This window comes from Pelodiscus sinensis, chromosome 6 (genome assembly GCF_052426305.1).
Source record: "Pelodiscus sinensis isolate ZL-2025 chromosome 6, ASM5242630v1, whole genome shotgun sequence".
In the NCBI taxonomy this organism is placed as follows: Eukaryota; Metazoa; Chordata; order Testudines; family Trionychidae; genus Pelodiscus; species Pelodiscus sinensis.
The window spans coordinates 118,213,904-118,238,797 of NC_143057.1; the positions used below are offsets into that span (position 1 = coordinate 118,213,904).

A 24,894-nucleotide genomic window follows, 5' to 3' on the forward strand; every position below is an offset into this window, starting at 1 on the left:
CCCCGGAGCAAAGCCGCACAGGCCGCGGGGTCCCCCGCCTCTGTGGCTTTGCTCCTGTCTCCCTGCTGTGCACAGCAGGGAGACAGGAGCAAAGCTGCAGAGGCGGGGGACCCCGCCGCCTGTGTGGCTTTGCTCCGGTCTCCCTGCTGTGCTGGGGGGGACTCCCCCAGCACAGCAGGGAGACGGGAGCAGAGCCGCAGAGGCGGCAGGACCTCTGCGCCTCCATGGCTTTGCTCGGGTCTCCCTGGTCTGCTGGGGGGGGGGGGAAAGGGACACAGCTAGTGCGCGCCCCCCCCCCCCCCCCAGCAGACCAGGCTTTTGTTGCGGAACGCCTGGGGTAGAGCAGCTGGGGTGCTGCCGGGTTGGTCCTGCGGGGATCTACCCGGCAGTGCCCCAGCTGTTCTGTCCCAGGAGTCCAGATTCAGCCGCTGTTGAAACTGATCAGCGGCTGATTCCAGGAAGCCCGGGGGCAGAGCAACTCTGCCTAGGGCTTCCTGTAGTCAGCAGCTGATCAGTTTCAGCAGCGGCTGAATCTGGAGCCAGTTCCGACTTACATACAAATTCAACTTAAGAACAAACCTACAGTCCCTATCTTGTACGTAACCCGGGGACTGCCTGTAGTTGACTTTGTGCTGAGCCCCTTGCCGGGGGGAGGGGGGGAGGGGGGAAGGGAATTCACACGCTTGCCCCTTACCCCAGGCCAATCAGGGCTTGGGGATGGGAGGAAGCACGCAAAGTCTTCTCCCTCCCTGCCTCCACCCTGCAAGGAGCGTGTGATGCTTAGAAGCTCTGATTGGCCTGGGGGCGGGGGGGAGTGGCAGGCCCTTTGCAGTCCACTTGGATGGACAGTATAGAGGCCCTTTTGCCCACCTCTGGATTAGGCCATTCTTTTGCCTCAAAGGCAAAATACCAGTTACTGTTTAAGAGGCTTCAGAGTATTATTGCTGCTTCTGCCTCCCATGACTTGGAGTTGCTTGTAAAGGGAGCACTCTCCTATTTGAAGAACCCAAAACTTTCCCCCCAACTTAGAATTTTATCTGGAGAGATGAGAATAGACAGTGTTTTCACATTACTAAGGCTTTGTCAACACATTTAAAGCACAGCCACGGCGGCCCTTGAAACTAAGCACAAGCACAGAGAGATCGCCCAGTGCTCTATATAAATCACTTTCACAAGGGGAGCAGCTAACAGCACTAGGAACACAGTTCCTATCATGGTGGCCTGGTTCACACTGATGCTTTACAGGTCTGTAAATTTCTGTGCTCACTGATTTTTTTCACTCCCCTAAGCCAGAAAGTTACAGCGCTCTTAAGTGCCAGTATAAACTTAGCCTCCAAAAGGGTGGTCAGACAGGAGAAACAACACTTGACTGACAAGATGGCCTACTGGAAAATATAAAAATTCATGTCTTTCAGTACAGATAAATGCTTGGAAGTGTCTAGGTCAGTGGTCACCAACCAGTAGATTGGGATCTACTGGTAGATCTTGGAGCCTCTGAGAGGTAATCTTGACTAGTTTGGCCAAGAAACTATTAAGTGCTGGCACTTCAGCTGCCCTCCCCCCCTCCCCCCACACACTGCCTCGCAACTCCTTACCTTTGCCTTGGAGCTGCCTCCCACACCCCTAGGAGCCTCCTGCTTTCTGGGCAGGGCAGGGAAGGGAGGAGAGAGGCACACCTCTCCCACCCGGTATCCTTATCACTACAGAGCAGAGAGGGGGCATATTGGGTCTTGGGATGAAGAATGCTGGCTGCTTTGGGGAGTGGTGCAGGGCCAGGACAGGGAGCCTGCCCTAGCCTCACTGCACCATCACCCAGCAGCCACCTGAGGTAAGCAGGACCCAGTCGGAGCCCACATCCTGAAACCCTATCCCAGTCATGAACCCCCTCTTACATCCCAGGCTCCTGCCCCAGCCCCAAGCACCCCTGCACCCAAACACCCTCCCAGAGCCTGCACCTAGAACCCCCTCCTACATCCCAACTGTCAGCCCCAAGGTCAGGTCAGAGCCCCTCTCGCACTCCAAATCCCTTAATCCAAGACCACAGCCCACACCCCAACTCATTGCTGCTGCCTGGTGAAAGGGAGGGAGGTTGGGGGAGGGAGGGAGAATGGAGTGAGCAGGGGCGGGGTCTCGGAGAAGGGGTATAAAGGAGGCGGGGCAATGGTATTTGGGTTTGAGGTAGCTCTTGGATTGCGCTTAAATTAAAAAAGTGATCTCATGCTTAAAAAGGTTGGAGACCACTGGCTAGGTATACGAAAACAAATCACTTGTGATGCCATTAGTGACAAGTGTCTTCCTAACACATGCTAGTGGAGGGAGTTGTACTCTAGCTAGGAAGAAGTGTAAGTGCAGCTTCAAACTGTGACCAATGTAAGGTCAATTTTTCACTCAGAAGTTGGCTGTCAAATTGTGCTTTAAAAACCATACAGGAGCTCCAAATTAACTCATAAATAACTTTATTTTGTTGTAGTTTAGGGTTAGATCTTTATATTCAATGTGTATCTACACTAAATTAGTACCTGTATCATAGGCCAAGTGAATGGTTGAGGCTGATACGAAGACATTTGTGTATACAGGATTCTAGTGTTCACACTACTGCCATGAAAACTAGCTGCTCAAATTGTCATGATACCATGACACGAACTCTTAAGCATTAACTATGCTAATGCATTTGCTTTTGCTTGTATGGTTGCTAGGGATCTTAGAGGTGGGTAATTGGCTAATCATGGAGTTGATACAATTTGTTGATACAAATTGTTGATACAATTTGTATCAACTCCACAATTAGTCAATAAGGAAATATACTCTGTCCTGGCTTGCACCAATCCAGGAGCTACTCCTGCTGCAGCTCTGCAGTTTATATGTAGTAAGACAGTGGTCTCCAACCTTTTTACACTCACGATCACTTTTTAAATGACCGACCAAGCCAAGATCTACTGCCCCGCCCCTTCCTTGAAGCTCCGCCCTCTCTCTGCTCCTCCTCTCCATCACTTGCTATTCCCAATCCCCTTATACTGCTACTTTAAAAAAAAAAATCCCACCATTCCTTGCAGCTACTCACCTGTGCAGTTGCTTGGTGAGTAGCTGCTCCTCAAATGAGGAAATTTAATGTAAATGTACTGCGCAGGTGTGCAGTTCAGAGAGGGCTCAAGAGCTACTCTTAGAGCCTCCGAGATCTACCAGTAGATCGCGATCTGCTGGTTGGTGACCACGGTAGTAAGAGCTGGGGGCACAGGCAGCTTGACTCTTACTACTTTCAAAATCAGACACACAGCGGGGATAGTACACAGACCCGGTACGAACTGGAATCAGGGAGTCCTGGCTCATGCTGTATCCAGGACCACTGCAGCTCTGTATTTTAAATGTAGTAAGAACTGCTCCTGGGGTTGGGAGCTTGCTCTGGGGCTGCGCCACAGACAGGGTCTGCTGCTGGAGCAGCCTTTGTGTGAGGTGAGCCTCTGGCTGCCTCAGGTAGAAGCTGCTTCGTGGCAGTCTTCCCTCCCCCCACTACCTCTGCTGCCTCTGGTAGAGGCAACAGTGAAGGAGGGAGAGCACCTTGGAGATGGTACTGGAGAAAACTAGCTTTTAAGCAGTCTCTCTCTCTTGCCACCCCCCCCCCCCATTGCTGCCTCTTGATAGAGGCAGCAAGGGTTGGGGGGAGGGAGTAGTCGAGTACTCCACTCAATGCCTGATAAGCCTATGCTTTTTCGGGTAATTGTGTATTTGAGTGCTCAACGACTCACTCACATCCCTAGAGGATGCATTGAAAAATGTTAGTGTTTTATAATATCTTCCCAACTCTGTAGCTCCACGAATGTGAGAGCTAGTCCAGGGCTGGGCAAAATGCAGCCCACGATCTGGATCTCCTAACACTTTGATCTGGCCCATGGAATACATCTAGCCGTTTCTTTCAGTATCCTGCTGCCCATGCCACTGAATTTACAGGTGATGGCTCTGGCAGCAGGATCCTGTTTAAATGGCTCATGGTCATGGCGCTTCCCTGGCAGGGGCTGGAGCAACAAGCCTTTTAAATAGCTGCAGCAACCCTGAGTGGCTGTCAGGCAACATGGTAGAGGCAAAGCCAGGAGCCATTTGCTATGTTTTTAATTCAAAGCCTCTAGCCACAGAACTCTTGAGGGAGGCTAGTTGCCAGCCCCTGCCCTTCCAGAAAGAGGGAAACTGGCCCATGACCACATAACACAATTAAGTGGCCCCCTTGCAAAAATTATTGCCCACCCCAGGACTAGCCTATACTAGAAGTGCTGTCAGGGAGCAGCACCTATGCAGCTGCACCACTGCAACACCTCAGAGAAAGACCTGCTGATGGGAAAGAGCTCTCCCATTGGCACAATAAATCTGCCTCCCCGAGGAGGGAATGCACTGGCAGGAGAGCGTCTCCTGCCAACTTTACTGTTGTCCACACTGGTGCATAAGTTGATGTAACTTGTGTTTGAGGAGGGTGGCTTATTCACATCCCTGGATGATGTAAGTGGTAGTGTAGACCTGGCCTCAGGCTAAAAGCAGTTGTAATGTAAAAAAGGCACTGATACTTGCAATACTGATATTGTAAAGGCACCAATGATTCAGGCTTGTAAAATCTATGCTTTTAAAAATTATCTCCACTATCTAATTTTGTTTATAGCAAACTTTGAGTAAGTCTACACTAGGGATGTAAGTGACTAGTCAGCTGTTCTGGGGGAATGGGGGGCATCTGGGAACTGGCAGTGCTTCCACCTTTGAAATCTAGCATGAGGAGAGCTCTTGCTACATTTCAAAAGCAGAAGTGCCACGGGAGCAGGGGGTGAGCAGGAGACTCAAGCAGTCCCCTGCTGGCCTCCTGCTCCTCCCTCCCCCCACGCTTCCACCTTCGAAATATAGCAAGAGCTGGTAGGGCTCTTGCTACATTTCAGTAGTGGAAGTGCCCTTATTGACTGACTAAATAGTCAATGCAAATTGCATTGACTATTGGATTAGTTGATTAATCTAAATGTAACATCTTTAGTCTACATTGCCACTTAGCCAAAAAGTTAGAGCATAGTTCAGGGAGTATGGAACCCTCCTTCCTGACTGCAGCAAATTATAGCAGTATAAATCACCACTGTAAATGGGCTCTCAGCACTGGGTCGCGCTCCCAGTCCTATTAGCTACTCGCCTCATGGAGGTGATCATGCTGTGGCCATACTTGCACTTTAAAGTGTGGTGTTAGAAGTGTATTCAAAAGTATTAGAATACTGACTGCATTTAAAAAAAACAAACAAAAAAAAAAACCTGTGTTCACTGGACTGTTACTTGCTACCACTGCAATATCCACTGATGGAAAACTTGAAAGTTCATTGAACGCCTATTATCTTGAAAGACTTAAATCTGTTTTCCTGTCATTTAGCATTGTGTGAAAGAGGTCAGCAGGATATAAAAGAACAATTATGAGCGGCTATGTGTCCGCAGCTCATTGTATCTTTCTAAGTAGTATAAGAACAATCAGGTTGGGGAAATACTGCTTGAAAGAATGCAGCATAGTAATGTGAATTCAGAGTTCACACAGAAGCCAATCCAGAAAGTTTGTGTAGGTGTTTCTGTTTATATTCTTCAGCACCAATTTAAGAACTAAAAGTTGTTACTGGTTTAGGTTTTGTGTTTAAGTATTTCCCTTTAATTGTAGAAAAAGAAAATTAGGGCACTTCATTGTTAACCAGTGAGGGGCAGTCCTGTGGATAGTGCCACCCCCCAATCAATATCTCCTTGTCTTCCTTGCCTCCTGGCAACGGTGGAGGTGGGGAGCTGAAGCCTAGGAGGGCAAGTCTGCTCTTTTTGTGGGTGGTACCATGAAGTGGGCAGCCACGATGCTCCCCCTGATCTTTTGCTGGTGCCAGCACTTGGAGCTCATTTGGGCTGCTCATGCAGTTAGACCCCTCACTGCATACCCTAGATTTCTCTTATGTGCACCCTGAGCAATTTTTTCCCCATCTTTCTGAACTGAGGTTACTCCTTTTGTATGATGATTTTGGTTACATCCTTCCCCTCCAGATAAGCTGGGTAGCCTGCTGAGTTAGGGAGTGGAAGAGCCACTCCCTTCCCAGGCCTTGCTATATGGAGCTTCACCAGGCCCTACCCTTCCCCCATAAGTCAAACTACAACTATGCCCAAACCCAAGAGCCCTCTGGGACAGAAGTCTGGAACCTCCAGTGGCTGAAGCCCAGAGTTCTGAGAGGGGACCCATCTTCTAGGCCCTGGAGTTTTAAGTTGTGGGGGTGGTGCTCAAAAGAAAAAGGATAGCTGTCTGTTAGGAAATAGATTTAAAGTTACCTGAAAAGTAGTACTTAGTTTGAGCTAAGTGCTAATGCAGGGGTTTTCATTAGTTTGGTTAAAAGCCACAGGTATTCTAGGACTGTCATTGATCTGAGAAGTAACTATATTTCCTCTTCCTGTTGGTTTGAAGTGCTCTCCCACCTCCTAAATTTAGTCTAAATGAACTAATTTATAATCAGTGACACAGGCTTTTAATTCTTCTATACAGGGAGAAGGTTCACCAAATGACATTTGGAATCTTTGTTCAATGGCTGATGGCCTCCCACTAAAATACAAAAGCCCAGTCCCATAACCACCTGGTGATATGCTGAAAAGGCAATACCTACTTTGGAAGTTTAGCAAGGACTCAGTTGAGCAGATGACTAAGATGCCACTTCTAAAAGGACTCTAAATGCATTTCCAAAAAAGTACAAATTGTGGATGCTATTTTAAGCATTTAGGTAGTCCTCATCACTATAATTCTGTGATATTCAGACAGGAATGTAGTCTACTCCAACCTTGTGAGATAGGAACGTATTACCCTCACTTCTAGAGATACAGAATTTGAGGACTAAACTAATTGACTTGGCTAAGGCTACCAAGGATGTCTGTGGCAGAACAAGAATTGAATCTAGATCTCTGAAATCCAGCTCATGACCTTAGCCTCAATGCCATCCTTCCTACCCTGTCTTAGTATAGCTGGGGAGAGGGGATCAAAGTTCCTTTGTTTCTAGGAGTATCTGGTGGTTAGAAATAAAGTAAAGTAGCTCTCTGACTTGATCTTTCACTAGCTACTAGGAACTCGATAGGAGCTGTCCCGACTGTTGGGATCAGAGCACAGAAAATGTCCCTAGCAAATGGAAAATGGCATTAGGTATGGTGTCTCTTGTAGCAGTTCTATGCTACATGAAGTTCACTTATACTTGTAAATAAAATGTTTATAACCTCTAGATAGGAAAAATAGGTAAGAACATGAATTAAATTTATACTATCTGGCATTTTGGGGCACGGTGGCATTTTTTTGTATTGTGGAAACTGATCTAACTAGTGTTCCATTTTCTTACAACTCCCATGTCAATAACACACGTGTTTTCAAAGGTACGGGTATTCCTTTGAGCAAGGCTGAAGCCATGTGTAACTGTCTTTTGTAATGGCAATTATAAGGGAAGTTGATAACTCAGGGGACATTTTATCACACAGTACATCGCTCATTGTTTAAGGCAGGAGTGAGAAACGTAAGGTCTAGGGGACAGATGCGGTCCCCAGCTTGCCTGGATCTGCCCCCTGGGGTTCAGGGCTCTTCCACCCCAGCATTGGAGAGCCCATGCTGGCAGTCCAGCCCCTGCTGCCTCACACCTGACCCCCTCCCCACTCATGTGGGTTAGCGGCTCTGACCCAAAAAGGCCCCCTACCTCTTGTTTAAGGCAATCTTTCTCTGCTTTACTTTCTAGATGGCACAAACTTCATTTGGGTACAAATATGTCCCATAAAGATTAATTGCATGCTTTTTTCAGAGATTGACTTCTTCAGGTTGTCTGACATTCATTGTTTTCTGGAACAAAAAAATATGAAGACACATGCAGATGCTGGTGGTCTTTATGGGAAACTAGAAGCACCATACCCAGTCCCACAAACTCATTTTGAATACTTTCTCATATGATGAGGTGGCTGAGCTTTTACTTGGAGCAACAAGCAGATTCAACACGATACGGTTGGAACAATGACAGTAGTTCTAGCTTGGCAGGAAAGGTGATTGCTGGACTCTGTTTAGGATTCTCTCTTTAAGAACATAAGAATGGCCATACTGGGTCAGACCAAAGGTCCATCTAGACCAGTAGTCTATCTGCCGACAGTGGCCAGTGCCAGGTGCCCCGGAGGGGGTGGATCGAAGACCATGATCAAGTGACTTGTCTCATGCCATCCATCTCCAGCCTCTGACAAACAGAGGCCAAGGACACCATTTTATCCCCTGGCTAATAGCCTTTTATGGACCTAACCTCCATGAAATTATCTAGCTTCTCTTTAAACTCTGTTATAGTCTTAGCCTTCACAGCCTCCTCTGGCAAGGAGTTCCACAGGTTGACTACACGCTGTGTGAAGAAGAACTTTCTTTTATTAGTTTTAAACCTGCTACCCATTAATTTCATTTGGTGTCCTCTAGTTCTTCTATTTAGGGAACTAATAAATAACTTTTCTTTATTCACCCTCTCCACACCACTTATGATTTTATATACCTCTCTCATATCCGCCTCCACTCTCCTCTCTTCCAAACTGAAAAGTCCCAGTCACTTTAGCCTCTCCATGTGTGACCCATTCCAAACCCCTGATCATTTTAGTTGTCCTTTTTTGAACCCTTTCCAAGGCCAAAATATCTTTTTTGAGGTGAGGAGACCACATCTGTATACAGTATTCAAGATGTGGGCGTACCATAGTTTTATACAGGGGCAGTAAGATATTCTGTGTCTTATTTTCTATCCCTTTCTTAATTCCTAGCATATTTGCCTTTTTGACTGTGCTGCACACTGTGTGGAAATTTTCAGAGCATTATCCACGATACCTCCAAGATCTTTCCTGATTTGTCATAGCCAAATTAGCCCCCATCATACTGTACGTATATTATAGTTTGGGTTTTTTCCAATGTGCATTATTTACACTTATCCACATTAAATTTCATTTGCCATTTTGTTGCCCAATCAGTGAGATCTTTTTGAAGTTCTTCAGTCTTCTTCTGTCTTGACTATTTTAAACCGCTTAGTATCATCTGCAAACTTTACCACCTCACTGCTTGCCCCTTTCTCTAGATCGCTTACGAATAAGTTGAAAAGGATTGGTCCCAGGACTGACCCTTGGGGGATACCACTAGTTACCCCTCTCCATTCTGAAAATGTACCATTTATTCCTACCCTTTGTTTCCAGTCTTAACCAGTTCTCAATCCAAGAAAGGACCTTCCCTCTTATCCCATGGCCATGTAATTTACACAAGAGCCTTTGGTGAGGGACCTTGTCAAAGGCTTTCTGAAAATCTAAGTATACTATATCTACTGGATCCCCCTTGTCTGCATGTTTAACCCCTTCAAGGAACTCTAATAGATTAGTAGACATGATTTCCCTTTATAGAAATTTGTCCAACAAATTGTTCTTCTACGTGCCTGACAATTTTATTCTTTACTATTGTTTCAACTAATTTTCCCATTACTGAAGTTAGGCTTACCGCTCTGTAATTGCCAGGATCGCCTCTAGAGCCCTTTTAAAATATTGGTGTCACGTTAACTATCTTCCAGTCATTAGGTACAGAAGCCAATTTTAAAGGATAGGTTACAAACCACGGATAATAGTTGAGCAATTTCCCATTTAAGTTCTTTTAGAACCCTTGGATGAATGCCATCCGGTCCCGGTGATTTGTTAACGTTGTTTTTTTTTCTTCTGTTTGTTCCAAAACCTCCTCTAATGACACTTCAGTCCAGAACAGTTCCTCAGATTCATCACCCACAAAGGACGGTACAGATTTGGGAATCTCCCCAACATCCTCAGCCGTGAAGACTGAAGCAAAGAAATCATTTAGTTTCTCCGCAATGGCTTCATCATCCTTGATTGTTCCTTTTGTATCTCGATAGTCTAGGGGACCCACTGGTTTTTTAGCAGGCTTCCTGCTTCTAATGTACTTAAAAAACATTTTGCTATTGTTTTTTGAGTGTTTGGCTAGCTGTTCCTCAATCTTTTTTGCTTTTCTTATTACATTTTAACATGTGATTTGACAGTGTTTATGTTCCTTTCTATTTATCTCACTAGGATTGGACTTCTACTTCTTGAAAGATGCCTTTTTGTGTGTCTGCTTCTTTTACATTGTGGTTAAGCCATGACTACCTTTTTTTTTTTTTTTTTTTTTTAAAGGTCTCTTACTATGTTTTTTAATTTGGGATATGCATTTAAGTTGGGCCTCTATTATGGTGTCTTTAAAAAGTTTCCATGCAGCTTGCAGGGATTTGGCTGTAGTCACTGTGCCTTTTAATTTCTGTTTACACAAAAATAAGGTGGTTAGTTAATTCCCCTTTTTGAAATTGAATGCCAGAGTTCTTGACTGGAATGTTAAATGTTATTCTATTATGGTCACTATTCCCAAGCGGTCCTGTAATAGTTATCTCCTGGACCTGATCCTGCGCTCCACTCAGGACTAAATCGAGAATTGCCTCTCCCCTTGTGGGTTCCTGTACCAGCTGCTCCAAGAAGCACCTAGCGGCGCTCTTGGATAGAGTGGAAGCACCATGTAGAAAGTGACAATTGACTGGGAGAATGTTGATAGTGCACTGAGTGGACCAGTGGGTTAGAAGAGGAAGCAGAAGATACTAGGCATTGTATGAGGATATCTACTATCAGATAGCAAGAAGTGAGAGGGTGGTCCAGCTGTGTTTTTGGAAGGAGTTCAGATAGTTGGTTCTACACTCTGCATATGCAGCCTTTTATTTAAGTGGGCTGATTTTGCACCGTGTTTTTGGAGTAGTCCATTCTGGAGTTCTTTTGCTCTCCAGTAGCTTCTTCAGTTCGTAATATTCTTTCTCCATCTCTCTCTCTCACATCAGGCATCTACCAAACTCCTTGTTCCATTCAGTCTTTCCCCCTTCCCCCTCCACGCTTGGCATACCCCATGGTGACCTCCCTTTCAGCTGGATGGGTTGCTGAGCAATGACTAATTTAAAAAAAAAATTATAAAGGTATATTGAGATAAAGGTAGGGATTTATACCTAGTAACAATTTTGTTTTCTTGCTATATGCTTGATTTCTTTTTAAAAAAATACACTGAGTACTATGGATGAAGTATTCATTGTATATCCTTTAACCGATATGAGGAACCAGGAAATATAATTACTATTAGGGATGTAAAAGGTTAACCGGTAAGGGATAAAGCAGCTCCCCGCCTGCTCTGTGCAGGGGCGCGCTCCAGCCCTGCCTGGACTGTTGGAGTAGCCTGTCTCCTCTCTCCTTCCCCTGCAGGTTACATGCCCGCACCCTGGGAGCGGGCCAGCAGTAGCTGCTGTCCTGGGGAGCTGACTGCAGGACCCACAGTGAAGTCTCCTCCCTGGGAGCAGGACTGGAAGAAGCCCTGGCCCACTACTGGGGAGGCAGATTTGCTACAGCTCTGCAGTATCCTGCTCTCTGGGAGTGGACCTGGCAGGGGCTACTGGCCCCACTCCTGGGGAGCTAGCTGTCATCTGCAGCCTGCAGCAAAGCCTCCTTGGTGTGGGCTGGTCCCACATCCAGGGAGGCTTTGCTGCGGGAGCTGCAGTATAACTTGTAACAGTTATAGTTCAGAGCCTGCAGTGGTGTGTAAGCATGTAACAGCTAGGAATTTTAGTGGTTACATGGCTACGTTTTTACACTGCTCTTGGCATCTATCTGTTCTTTGTGGAATTAAATTTTATTATCTTACTATTTAATGTATGAAAATAGGCCTGAACAGACTTTCCATGCAAGAGATGTTGTTGTCTGTGACTCAGGGATTTATAAATCTTGTGGGACACCAGTTGGTTATGGTTACTGTCTTCTCAGCTCTTCGGAGTTTTATAACAAACTCAAATCAAATTCTCCAGCATTGCAATCAAATTTTGGAGCAGTGAAGTGATAGAGTAAATACAGCAAACTAATCAGCTTTTCCATTTCTGACAGATGTCTTCTCCCATGCCTCACATTGATCTCCTCCGCAAAGTTCTGTGTGGCTGTTTGCTTACAGCTAGTAACTGTTAATTGAAATAAAGTGATAGCTACAAGCCTTCTTTATTCTACTACTGGAGTAATATAGGACTTCCATGTCCCAACTCATTATAGAGAGTGTGAATTCTAATGTCCTTACCATCTCTGGCCAGTGAGGACCCTTCAGAGAAGAGTGGAATGAGAACTTTAACAAGCTGTTGTTTTTCAATTCTGTCTCTACTATTTAAAAGGAGAGAGAGGGTACTACTGGGTTAACTGTTAACTTATTTTTATTTTCATTGCTGCTCCAACACTATAGATGCAGATGTGTGGACAAGCAGACTAGACTCACGCTGGTGGAGAGGCATGAATATAATGTTTGGGAAAAGTCAGAGCCTGCAAAAACTATTCTTGATTACATGGGATGTAAAAGACTAGTCGACAATCAGATAAGCATTTGCTTATCGGATAGTCTTTTGACCACTCAATATCCCTGCCCTTGCTACCTGTATATGAGAGGCAGCAAAGGAGGCGGGGGGGGGGGGGGAGAAAGGGGGGGATACTTCAAAGTGGCAGTGCCGCACAGTGGTGCTGCCACTTTGAAACCCAAGGCGGCCGCTGCACAGCTGATACGTGGATCAGCTGTGCGGCGGGCTGCCCCTTTAAATGCAAATTCAATTTAAAGGGGCAGCCCTGGAGCCTGGACTCCCCAGCTGGTTCTGGGGAAATGCCGCAGGGAACCCAGGATCAGCTGGCAAGTCCCTAACTGGCCCCAGGCTCCAGGGCTGCCCCTTTGAATTGGGCAGAGGTGGCATTATAATGGGGTGGCTCACTGCATAGCTGATCCATAGATCAGCTGTGTGGCGGCTGCCCCTCCAAAATGCTGCCTCTGTGCATTTAAAAGGGACAGCTCCTGTGGAGCCTGGGGTTAGCTGAGGATGCCTCTGGTGATCCCAGGCTCCCCGTGGTGGTTGCCTAGAACCCGGGATCAGCTGGGGACTCCTAGTGGCAGGCAGCATAGCATGGAGCTCTGGGTCAAGGGGGGGACTGAGTCCCCTGCTGACCCCGGGCTCCATGGCTTTGAAATGCACAAGATCCCCTGCTGGGGCTTTTGTATATTTTGAAGGAGGCATGTGGAAGTGCCTATCAACTAGTCAGTTAACCACATTTTAACATCCTTATTCTTGAGACGTTTACTGAATGTATAGGTTCAGGATGAACAAAAGGGTCACCTTTAAAGTAGTGATTTAAATGAATAGTCAGCTACCTGGTAAGCCTAGCCTTATTGGGTAGTCAAGTCAACTACTTGTTGTTGTTCTCTGCTCCCTCTCCCCCCCCCCCCTTCAGCCTCTATCAGTCAGTGAGGCGGGGGGCGCAGGAGCCAGTTTTGGGGAGCTGTCTTAAAGGAGTAGGTGTAGTAGAGGCAAGGTAGGCTGCCATCAAGCAGCGTCTGCCTGTGGCAGACCAAGGCTTTCCCCAAGCAGAGGCTGTCGCATGTCCTGCTGCCTGCATGCTCAGCTCCTCCTACATTCTAAACTACCGAGCCACAGCAGGGGTTGCTCCTGGACCCAGTGCAAGCCAGGACAGCATGCCTTTCTTTATCGACTAATTGTGTAAGCTATTGCCCGCCTCTTAACACCCCTTCTTCAAAGGATACAACAAGCTCAGGCATGATAGTAAATTATGCAGGATTGTTCTAGGTAGAAAAGAAATAAAATGGACACCTCTGTTCTGAAATGAGATTTAACAAATTAGCAATCTGGGTAACAAGCATGCTGGGAAACAAATGACTATAGTTAACCCATTTAACAAATAGAGCCAAAACAGCAACAGAAATAATGCAAAGAGCCACACCAGAATTCTCAAGTGCAAAAAAAGCCCCCAGAACAGATTTGTGGAGCCAAAACAAACAAAAAAAAATTAAAAGGAGGCTACCCCTTTAAGATGGCCACCATCTTGGGCGCTATTTTTAAAATCCTGCAGCTCTGACCTGGTAAGCACAGGGCCTGGGGGATCTGGCAGGGGGCGGTGGCCACTGCGGGGGCGGGTGGGGGGGGGGGTCTAAGAGCGGCTTCACAAACTACACTTTTGCGAGGCAAGAGCCGCATGCGACTCACGAACTGTGGGTTGGCCATGGCTGGACTGTAGGAATACCAATGGCCTATGTCTGTCCTACTCAATACTTCCACTTCAGCTAAAGAGATCTAGTCCATTGAAGTGTACTTAATTTGCTTGGTATGGTAGCTGTCTTTTAACTTCATATACATATATATGACACTTATAGAAAAGAGGCGTTTATAGCTTTACCTAAAGTTTGTGCTCTGTTCTAATGCCAAAACCACCTCATTCTTGCACCTCTAGCGAATCATGACTAAAGCATAAGATACAGAAATGCTTAAAACCATCAAGTCAAATGCTGCCACCATATCAATCTAGTGATGGCATGTTAATGTTGATTTGGATTGTCGCTTCTGACAGTTTACCCTAGGTTCTTACAGATTTGATATACTGTAAGTGATATTTATGTAATGCCCAAGGACAAATCTGTTAAACTACATGATCACAATCATTGCCTCCCCCAGTACTTTGCCATCGCTTTGGGTGTGTACAAAACATGTCAACGCTATGTTGACTGCAGGCTCTTTTAAAAGTAATAGCAAGATCCAACATCTTTTCTGTCCAGTTATGTGCAGGAAAGTCCTGTGTGCTCACTCCATAATTTGTAGTCTGGAATTGATGTTAAAGTTGTTTCTTAGTAGTCATAGTCTCCTAAATCCCTGCAGGATGGTGGCATGTTCATCACAATTTTTGCATGGTTACTATTGATATGCTAGGAATTACTTCAGCTTTTTTGATCCTACTAATTGCTTTCCCATATTCTCTTTTCCTTCCTTCCTTATTTCTGTTTGTTGCATTCTGTTGGTTATTTCTTCAGCTGGCTTTCAGTCCTGAAGGACTCCTGTTTAAATGGCAAGACATTAGAAAATTGTTTCTACAACCACCTCCCCTTCTAAATTGTATGATCACAACACCAAACACTAGCATGAGCCTTCTCTCAGGATACTTACTAGTTATTACTCATGCGCCTGTGTTTATAGCCAGTATATATGCAGATACTTCTGAAAGTACCTGTAATGTTCTGTTGAGCCTTTCAAATGAAAGGCAATATATATAATCTCTCAGCTCTGCACTTGATCACTTTTTTTCCTGGTACAGAGGCAGGTAGGGTATGGCCCTACTAGAATATTTGGATTATGACCTGGTTTTGGAGCCAGATCTACATATGGTCTGTTCATTCCAAAACTTGTATTGGAGTCTGTGGACTCTTGGGTAAGAGCTACTTTTCCACCTCATACTAATTAGGGATGTCATAGTGTAGTCGATTAACTGATCAGAAAAAGCTTAATGCTATAGACTACATGCTCTCTTACCACCCCCCTCCCCCCCCGCCCCCCAGCAGACTGGCCCAGCAGCCCAGCTCAGTTCTGGCTCGTGCCAGGTCTGGGACCTTCCTCACTGTGGCTCTGCATTTAAATCAGTGTTTCTTGAACTGTGTTCCAGGGAACACCGGAGTGCCACGAGGCAGTTGGAGGTGTGCTGTGTAGAACCATTAAAAATGGCCGCCCTTAAAGGGACAGGTGACTTTTTTGCTCAATTACTTCCCTCTGACTTTTTGTGTGTTCCTCATTTAAAAAAAAAATTGTTTGGTGTTCCTCGGTTTTAAAAAGTTTGAGACACTGACTTAAAGTATATTAAGAGCAAGGTGGGCAGGCAGCTTGGCTCAGTTCTGACTTGTGCTGAATCTAGGAGCTCAGACCCTTACCCCAAACGGGCTCCTGCCACCCTGCACTGCTGCCTGTATCAGAGGCAGCAGCATAGGGCGACAGGCAGCCTGTCTGCAAAGGGAGCTTGTTTTTAAACTGGCTCCCCTCACAGGCCAGCTCCCACCTTGCACTGTTGCCTCTCTGGTAGAGAGGCAGCAGCATGGAGTGGCAGGCGGCTACTCAGGAGTGGGGCCGGAGAACACTGGCTACCGGCCCCATTCCTGGGGACTATAGAATATTTGAGTAACCAATAAGAATTCATGAGGTTAATTGACTATTGATATTTAACATCCCTAATACTAATCCCACCTTCCTATACAATTTATATCCGGTAATGCAAAATGGATTTTTTTAAATATGATGTAGGGCTGTACACCTGCCCACCTCATTAAATGAGAGGAGGCAACTTTTCCCACCTTACCATTATAGGTCAAATCATAACACTCCCCTCTCTTATTTGGTGCTAAATCATTCATGGTATTCAAGCCCAAAATGATTCTCTTCCATCCGTTGCTCTCCTACAAGCTGCAGATTGCAATCTCTTTTGACATGATTTGTTCCACTGATGCAGACTAATGGTAGTTTCCCCGTGTCGGAATTTTGCCAATTAGAAGCTTTTCTTTCTTTTCTAGTTACGTTCTTCTGTTACCAGTTCCTCTTGCATTACATTGCAGTGTACCTTTCTCTCTGAAAGAAGCGGGTTTAGCATTCTGTTTCAAATTTATGGAAGATTTGTTGCAATTGTTGGCTTATTTTGGACAATTTCTTGGCCAGAATAACTTTATTTGGAACTCTGATGTCCACTTAGGAGGAAATGAGGAAGTGGAAAGGCTGAAAGTGGTAATAGAAAGGTGGACACATTTAAAAAAAAAAATCTCACTGCACTGACCACTGTTATTTTTCGTAGTCAGAGGAAGAGGCAGCTTGCAGCTTTTGTAACTCTGGGGAAAGATTCTGATATACAGATATCCTCAAGTGAAAAGTGTATTGGTTTCTGAGTTAAAGAATGGAGATCTTGAGGTGAAGAGGTGTAACAATTATCAACCACATCTGTTCTCTGCTCAGTTTGGTGGTTTGAGTATAAAGGATCAGATTGTCCATAGTGTGGTTAACCAGATGTTAGACAGGGTAATGTCCCAGGCTGTCCCATGAATTTTGGGTAATGGGATAATTTATCTTAATATGAGGAATATGCTAACCTCTGAGGATGTACTTTCCCTTGCTCCTACTCCAGAATCCTTGGAATTTAAGAGATGTCATGCAATTCAATTTGGCTTCCCTCTCTCCATGATGGAGAGTCTCAATTACATGCAGAAGAAGCAGTCCCAGTTTCTTCAAGGAGGACTTTCCATGAAGACTAAAAGATACACTTGGCAAATCTCTAAAATACGGTCAATTTAAAAGCCATGAGGAAACCAGCTCAGCTTCTGCCTGCTTATAGCTACATTTCTGACCAAGGATGACCATGAGGCCTTATCAAAATATTCGTGAGCAGTTATAACATTATATTTAGCCCCCTAGGTGGATATTTTTATTAAGGTACAAGTATGCCTTTTTGTTTTAATTTAAATTCCTTTCCAGGAGATGCATCTGCCTGGATTCTGGTGCTATATTAATTTAAATTTATGCCTCAGATTATAAATAGAGAAGTCCTTCAGTAACTGTAAAGAGAAGATTGGCGTTGACATTGGGGCAATCAGTTTACATAACAGAACTTTAGAAAAACATGGTTCTTAAAGAGGCATCCCCCTGTACCACATGTGATAGCAATTATGGCATTATGACTAACTTGTATCTCTAATCTTATGGGGATGGTGAAGGTGGAGATGGAACCACCATATACCAAAAAGTGAGACCATTCAAATCAAATTAAGTGGCCTAACAAATATGGATCACTAAAGCAGTGCAATGTTTGGCCACAGCTCCTTTGAAACCTTTTAAAACCAAACCAAGACATTATTATAGATGACACCCATAACAAGCTTTATATAATTGGTGTTTAGAATGTTTTATGCCTTCTACAGGAACAACTGTCTTGCAGTCTCCAGTAGTAAAGTAGATTTTGTGGACCAAACCCTGTTCACCAAGACTATAAGCAGTTTTTCATCCAAAAAGTTGAGAGCACTGACACCATAAAAACACTGGGCTGTTCCAGTCTAATCCTGTTTTATTTGTGGGATTGGTTCAACTTTATGGTATTGGAACCAAGAAGGCTAGCAGTTTGGATTATCTTAGATTTTTATTTATCAAGGCTTACTTCAGAATGGTCTTATTTTTAAACCTCTGTTCCAATTAAGAAGATTTTTTATTGTTAATTTATCTAGGTTAAGAGTGAACATTTTAGAATCTTACTGTTTGTTGGAGTGGTGTTTTTTGGTACACCATCTGTTCTGAAATCACTTGGTGGAGCACAAAAAGGGGAAGTCCTCTGGACGCAACTTTGGTGGTATATCAGTATAGGTTTGCTACAGTGAACAGTAATAGATGTGGTAACAATGATCCACTGTATTGATCATACAGGTTGTTTTCAAGCAGGCTCCATCCTTGTAAGCCATGGGTTTCCTTGATTATATTTGATTGTTGGGGCTTTACCCAGTAGTGCTTGGGTCTTTATGTCAATTTTTGTTTTTCTTCATTTTATATCATTGCTGTGAGGTAAGCTGGGGATGAAGAGTTCAATATGTAGGCTGCCCCAAGGAGAGGACAACCCCAGATCTCTCTCTGCAGCAGCTTGGGGCCAGCTGAGAAGCACCTCTCCATGGCTGCTGCAGTTCTAGCAGGCACAACTGGGGGAGAGGTACATATCAGAGTTTGTGTGTCTGTCTTGGGGACAGACTCTCTCCAGTATATAGTAGATAGCTCTCCTGGTCCCTATCTCTGGCCCCTTGCTGCTCCCCCATGGTCATTACACTATAGCTGTCCCTGCTACCTGAGCCCTCCCTTTCTGTTTTATGAGAATCATTTGCATTCCAGACACATCCCATTATCTTGGCCCAAACTCTTTCCTTGCTTTAAATCAGCAGTTCCCAACCTTTTCTAGATGGGGACCCATTTTGACAATTCAGGAAGACTTGGTGACCCAAGGCAATTCAAAAACACAGGGAGGAGGGAGGGCAGAGCCACCTGGGGAGACACTTGGTGACTATTTTGAAATATAATGGCGACCCATATTTGGGTCCCGACTCATAGGTTGGGAAACCCTGCTTTAAATTAAGAGCAAGCTAAATATCAAATTTGGTGGTCCTAGGTCTTACCATTTAGGAGAAGCTCAATAGACCATGAGACCTACTCTCTCAAATATATAGTACATTTGTACTAGAACATCTACATTAGTGGCTTATCCATATATTGTTGGAGTTGGGATGAAAACCCAGTATATCTAAAGCTCACACTGGCATTACCTCGGATCTAAGCCACTGTGTGTCCTGGATCCTGAGTGACATACTCCCTGCATTCTGGATCTGTTGGAAAGATGAAAAACTTGATAACCTTTGATTAAGTATTCTCACTTTTTTTTAAATAAAAGCATCCTTCCCTTCTAGGATGGTGTCTCAGGATTCATTGCAAAATAGAGACCCATATGTGATCAAACTGGAGTGGTGTTTGCCTGACATTAGTTGATGAACACTGTTTTCTGAGCCACTTGAGATGAGCTAATAACTTGATATTCCAAATACTTTTACAGACCAGTCTAAATGGGTACAGAGACTAAAGTTCTGCTTGCATTTATCTGCTCTAAGTAATCCAGTGTAAAGTTTGAAATATTACTGCTGAATTTGAAGGAGCCATATCTCAAAGATGACCAACACCAATTATAAAACCATAAAGACGTCATATGTCACTTAATACCTAGTATGTACTCATAAGTCTTTAGACCCAGGCATCTTGGCCAATCTTTAAAGCAGCAGTGATGCATATTAAAGGTAATGATTTCGCCTGAAAACTGCAGTATTTCATTAGTAGAGTAAGTGATCACAAAATGAAACATGGTTCACTCAAGTTCCTCATCTTGTTGTTTTTTTTCTGTTACCTAGATAATAAAATTTCAATAAATTGAATTAGTTGGTTGTAAAAGGCATGTATGTGAATGATAGCTGTTTGAGTTTATGCAAAATAGAGAACTCCTATACAAACCACTTGTGTAAAAATGCAGCAATTTTATTTTTAAATTGTTTATTAGCACTTACCTTTGACTTAGTATAGAATGTCACACTAATTTTAAGTTACAAGCACAAGCTTTGATACTTAAGGGTTTGGAAATATTGGATTTCTCATGTATGGTAATATTTAAGGGGCATTAACGTCAAAACTACAGCAAACAAACTTCAGACTGTCTTTATAACTGGTGCTTGGCATTTCAAAGCAGTGTGTCCAAACACTGACATTCTCTTTAAGTTTGAGGTGCAAGGTTATTCTGTTTTTATAGATGGGAAAGTAAAATTTTTTAATTCCAAAGGCTGTAGAGCGAATCTGATAGAGCTGGAAGACGGAATAGTTCATTCCCAGAACTATGCTGTCCAGTCTACAACAGCACACTGTCTTCTCTTCACTTAAAACTCTTGTAATTATTATTACACTGGTATGGATCCATCCATTGAAGTCTCAGAACTGATTTAATAAAAAATACTGTCTTTCACAGAATGGTAAGGAAAGGTATTTTCCCCCACCCCTCTACCCAATTTATTTATTGTTTGCGGTCATTAGTTACATTTTAACCCTGAGATGGGCTACTTTGAAGCTATTTTGTCATACTGTTTTTCTTGTCTACACTGGTAGCAGGAAACGTTATTTTGATATATGCTTTACTTAAGATTACTCACCATTTTCTGTAATTGTCCTAACAAGAAGACAGGTGCTTCTCTGAAACAAGCTGAAGTTTTCTAACTTAGAAAAAGCAGTAAGCTAGCAGATGAGCAGCAATATTAGATTGGTACTGACATGGTGATGTCTAAAAGTTGTTTTCCTTATGCTGTGGCAATTCAAATTAAGATGCACATGGCCTTTCTTTGAATTCCTTAAATAGGTTTATTTAAAAATTGGTTTTAAAGTAAATCTTGTTTCCAGCCAGGTTGAAGTTTTGCGTGTTTTAAGGGACATTACAGCTATGCTGACTACTTCAAGCCAGAGAAATTGTTCACCTTTTAAAAACATTATCATTTACCTTGAGTCACATGTTCCATTTTATTGACCTCCTTCATATAGAAAATAGAGCATTTGTGTTAGGTTTAACTGATATCTAATGCTGTATCTTCTATGTGAAAGGAAGTATTATGTACATTTTTCCATGTTCTACATCATGGTATTTTGAATAACCATGTTTCCATATTCACATCAATTTTTTTGTTTTGTTTTCAATTTATGCACAGCACTTGCTCTGAAATTTGGGGACTGAGTACACCAAATACGATAGATCAGTGGGATACAACAGGCCTTTACAGCTTCTCTGAACAAACCAGGTGAATATGTTGCCCTCTGTCTCATCATAGAGATCTTGTGGGAGGGATTGGCTTTGGAGGGACTGTACAGGGATGCTTTTGCTGTAAATTATACTAAAATGCTTCCTAATTGTCATACGGTATAGCATTCTAAAACAATTGCTTGCCACTATTTCTTTTAAAAGTTCTCAGCTGATGTTTTGACCAATGAAAATTCTAATTCTGGAACATTCTCCTTCCACATGAATGCCATTGAAAGAATGGGAAGAATTGGAAAATGCAAGCGCTAATGTGTTTTGGTGTTTTATAATAGGTAGCACACGTAACTCTTTAGGCCTAACCTTACAAAGTTTTTAAATTGCTTTGTGTGCTAGATATATATTTGAACTAGAAGCACATTGGCTGATCAGTTAGCAAGATTTAAAGAATTATTGTTTAAATTAAATAGGCTTCCATTTTTTCATGTCACCTTTACTTTTTGTATTGAGGTTTGTCTCTCCCATCCCATAACAATCATAAACATCTGCATTTGTGTAAGCTTATGCAGTCTGTCTTAAAACTAGCAAAACACTTTCAACTGGTAGCAAGGTACATGAATACTCAAGAACATAATTAAATTGTACACGTTTACAAGATGTGTTTTGATGCTTTTCGCATTACCGTTGTACTGCCATGTGGATCACCTGAGCAGCTGACTGCTTTGTTCATTTGCAGTCTTCTGGAAAGTACTCTGCTTAAAGCATCCATGCTGTAGCATAGCCCTAAGGAGGGAAGATATTAAGGGAGTGTTAAAGATGTGCATGTCTTGTATGTGTCAAATACACATGAAGTATTCATCTTATGTGCTTAGAGCTGTAATGGCTTTTAATGAACCCCAAACTCATAGGTACTAACTTATTCTAGAGCTTCTCAAGCTACTTTAAAAGTATTACTATTTGAAGTTCTCTAGCAACAGCAGATCAAATATTGTAATCCTATTGTTTTCTCGTGGGGGAGAAAACATTCTTGAAACATTTCCCCCCCCCCCCCATTACCCAACCTTTTGATTATGATGATTAAGACACAATCTGTAAACATTTTTGAACATCTTCCCTATATAGGTCTCTCGATGGCCGCCTACAAGTATCTCATCGTAAAGGATTACCACATGTTATTTACTGCCGCTTGTGGCGTTGGCCAGATCTTCACAGTCACCATGAACTTAAGGCAATTGAAAACTGTGAATATGCTTTTAATCTTAAAAAGGATGAAGTATGTGTAAACCCATACCACTACCAGAGAGTGGAGACACCAGGTAGGAAGATTTGTCTTAGACTTCTTAAAGATGCTTCACCACAATATTTACTCAGAAAACTCTTAATAGATTAGTTGGAGTCTGTTAGTAATATTTAAGGTGGAAAAAGTCAGCAGAATTGGGTTGTCCATGCTGCGTTGCCAGGAGTGACAAGATTTGAATGAAAACGTAGCATAGATCTTGCAAACTTGAGTAATTTGACTTTTAGGCAACTTTTCAGCCATTGTAATACAGCCGGTGCCCTAGTTACGAACACATCGACTTACGATCGTTTGTATTTATGACTAACCTCCTATATAGCCGGTCCCCGAGTTAAGATCAAAATCCACACTTATGAACAGCGCAGCTGTACGTACGTGAATGTAATCTGACTTACGAACAGATCGAGTTATGACCTAGTGTTTGGTACGTAATTCATTCGTAAGTCAGAGACTGGCTGTATAGTAAATCTTGTAAAAAATCTTTCTTGGATGAGGATGTTAAGTAACGCATAAATAACTAATAGTGTACTCAATATAATGTATATCAAGTACATGGTTAGTTAAGTGGCTGCTGTGGCTCTGCAGTTCAAATGTAGTAGGAGCCAGATCCCATGCTGCACCTCTACTGTTTAAATGTAGTAAGAACCAGGTGGCTCTTACTACATTTAAAAGTCAGAGCTGAAGCACTACTGCACCTCTGCTGCCCTGTCTCCACCGCGGAGACGGTGCTGGGGGGGGGGGGGAGGGAAGGGGACACAGCTTTTAAGTTGGTGCTCCCCTGTCCTCTTGCGCCTCTGATATAGAGGCAGCGGGAGTGGGGGGGATGTGAGTAGTCGAATCAACAAGGTGCGAGGGCAACTACCCGATAAGCCTCGGCTTAAAGACTACTTTTTTACATCCCTAGAATTGGATTGTTTCAAGCTGGTAACCCCCAGTTCATCATGAAAATGTCTGCAATTAGTGTAGTGAAATCACCTGCCTTTACTAAAAACATAAATGACCATGTTCCAACTTGGTTTTTCATAGATCAGTATTATACAGGCGTTTTGCAAATCTGATGCTTCTGATAACTGATTTAGAACTGCTCTGTAATTTGCCTGAGATTTTCAAAACAGCTCAGCCTATCTGAAGATCTGGTGCACATAGCACAGAGAAGTAAAATGGTTTTTACAGGATCTCACTAATATTTTATGTTCTTTCCCAGTTTTGCCTCCTGTACTAGTGCCACGACATACTGAGATTCTAACAGAACTTCCACCTCTTGACGACTATACTCATTCCATTCCTGAAAACACTAACTTTCCAGCTGGAATTGAACCACAGAGCAATTATATACCAGGTAGGATTTTTTAAAGATATTCGGCTTATCTAAGTGTTCAGATAAAAGAACATATCCATATCTTTCTAGTAAACTTCAAAGTGCAGCTTTTTGAAGCTATATATTAACTCTAGTGGAAATATTTATAAATATGCTTTTAGTAAACTAAGCCAGTTTTGTCAATGCAGATAGGACAGCGTATATGTATTATTGGACTGCATGTCTAGGATTTGAGATGCTATTGAGGACAATGGTCTGATTTGATAAATGATCTGGAAAAGGGGCATGATGAACAGTGAAATGTCCAAGTTTGCAGATGATACAAATTTAATATAGTTAGGTCCAAAGTTGAGCGCTAAGAATTATAAAGCAATCTAATACTGCTGGGTGACAAAATGGCAGATGAAATTCATTTTTGCTATGTGCAAAGTAATGCATGTTGGAAAACATAATCCCGCCTGTACATTCAAGGTGACGGTGTCTGAATTGGCTGCTACCACTTAAGAGGCTTAGAGTCACTGTGGATAGTTGTGTGAAAACCACTTTTCATTGAGCGGCTGCCACAACTGCAGATAGTTCTAGTTGCTCTACCTCAATGATATTTTTAGAATTAGAAAAGGTACACAAGGGAAACTCAAATGATTATGGGTATAAAACTGGAAGTAAGGAGAAACTGAAGACTGGGATTGTTGAAGTAAAAAATAGATGACTAGGGATCAAAGGAGAAAAGGACTTGGAGATAAGGTAGAAGTCTATAAACTCATGAATTGTGTGAAGAAAGTAACTAGGGGAAGTGTGGTATGTGCAGGGGTAGATAACAAGAGCGAATATTTACCAAATTAAAGTAATAGGCAGTAGGTTCTTTCACCCAGCACACTGTCAACCAGTGGATCTCATTTGCTAAGGGATATTGTGGAAGCCAGAATTATAACTGTGTTCATAACAGAATTAAGTAAGTTCATGGTTGGAAGATTCAACCCCATGCTGTGGATGTTCCTAAATCTGACTGACACATGGTAGAGCTGGATCATGTGGGCTGTGTGATCAGTCATAGGTGCATGTATTCTAAAAT

The 24,894-nt window shown here is 43.2% G+C and overlaps 1 protein-coding gene across 2 annotated transcripts in view; it reads left to right on the forward strand.

Annotated features, from left to right (window-relative positions):
* The window catches only part of SMAD2 (SMAD family member 2), an 89,848-nt gene that overhangs the window by 45,525 nt on the left and 19,429 nt on the right, over positions 1–24,894 (forward strand). The window contains exons 4-6 of one of the 2 annotated variants that reach the window (XM_075932702.2): positions 21,161–21,250; positions 22,330–22,523; positions 23,709–23,843. In XM_075932702.2, the coding sequence (XP_075788817.1) occupies positions 21,161–21,250; positions 22,330–22,523; positions 23,709–23,843 (419 nt within the window). The remainder of the gene's footprint in view (positions 1–21,160; positions 21,251–22,329; positions 22,524–23,708; positions 23,844–24,894) is intronic. The other variant, XM_075932703.2, reaches the window with a different exon arrangement.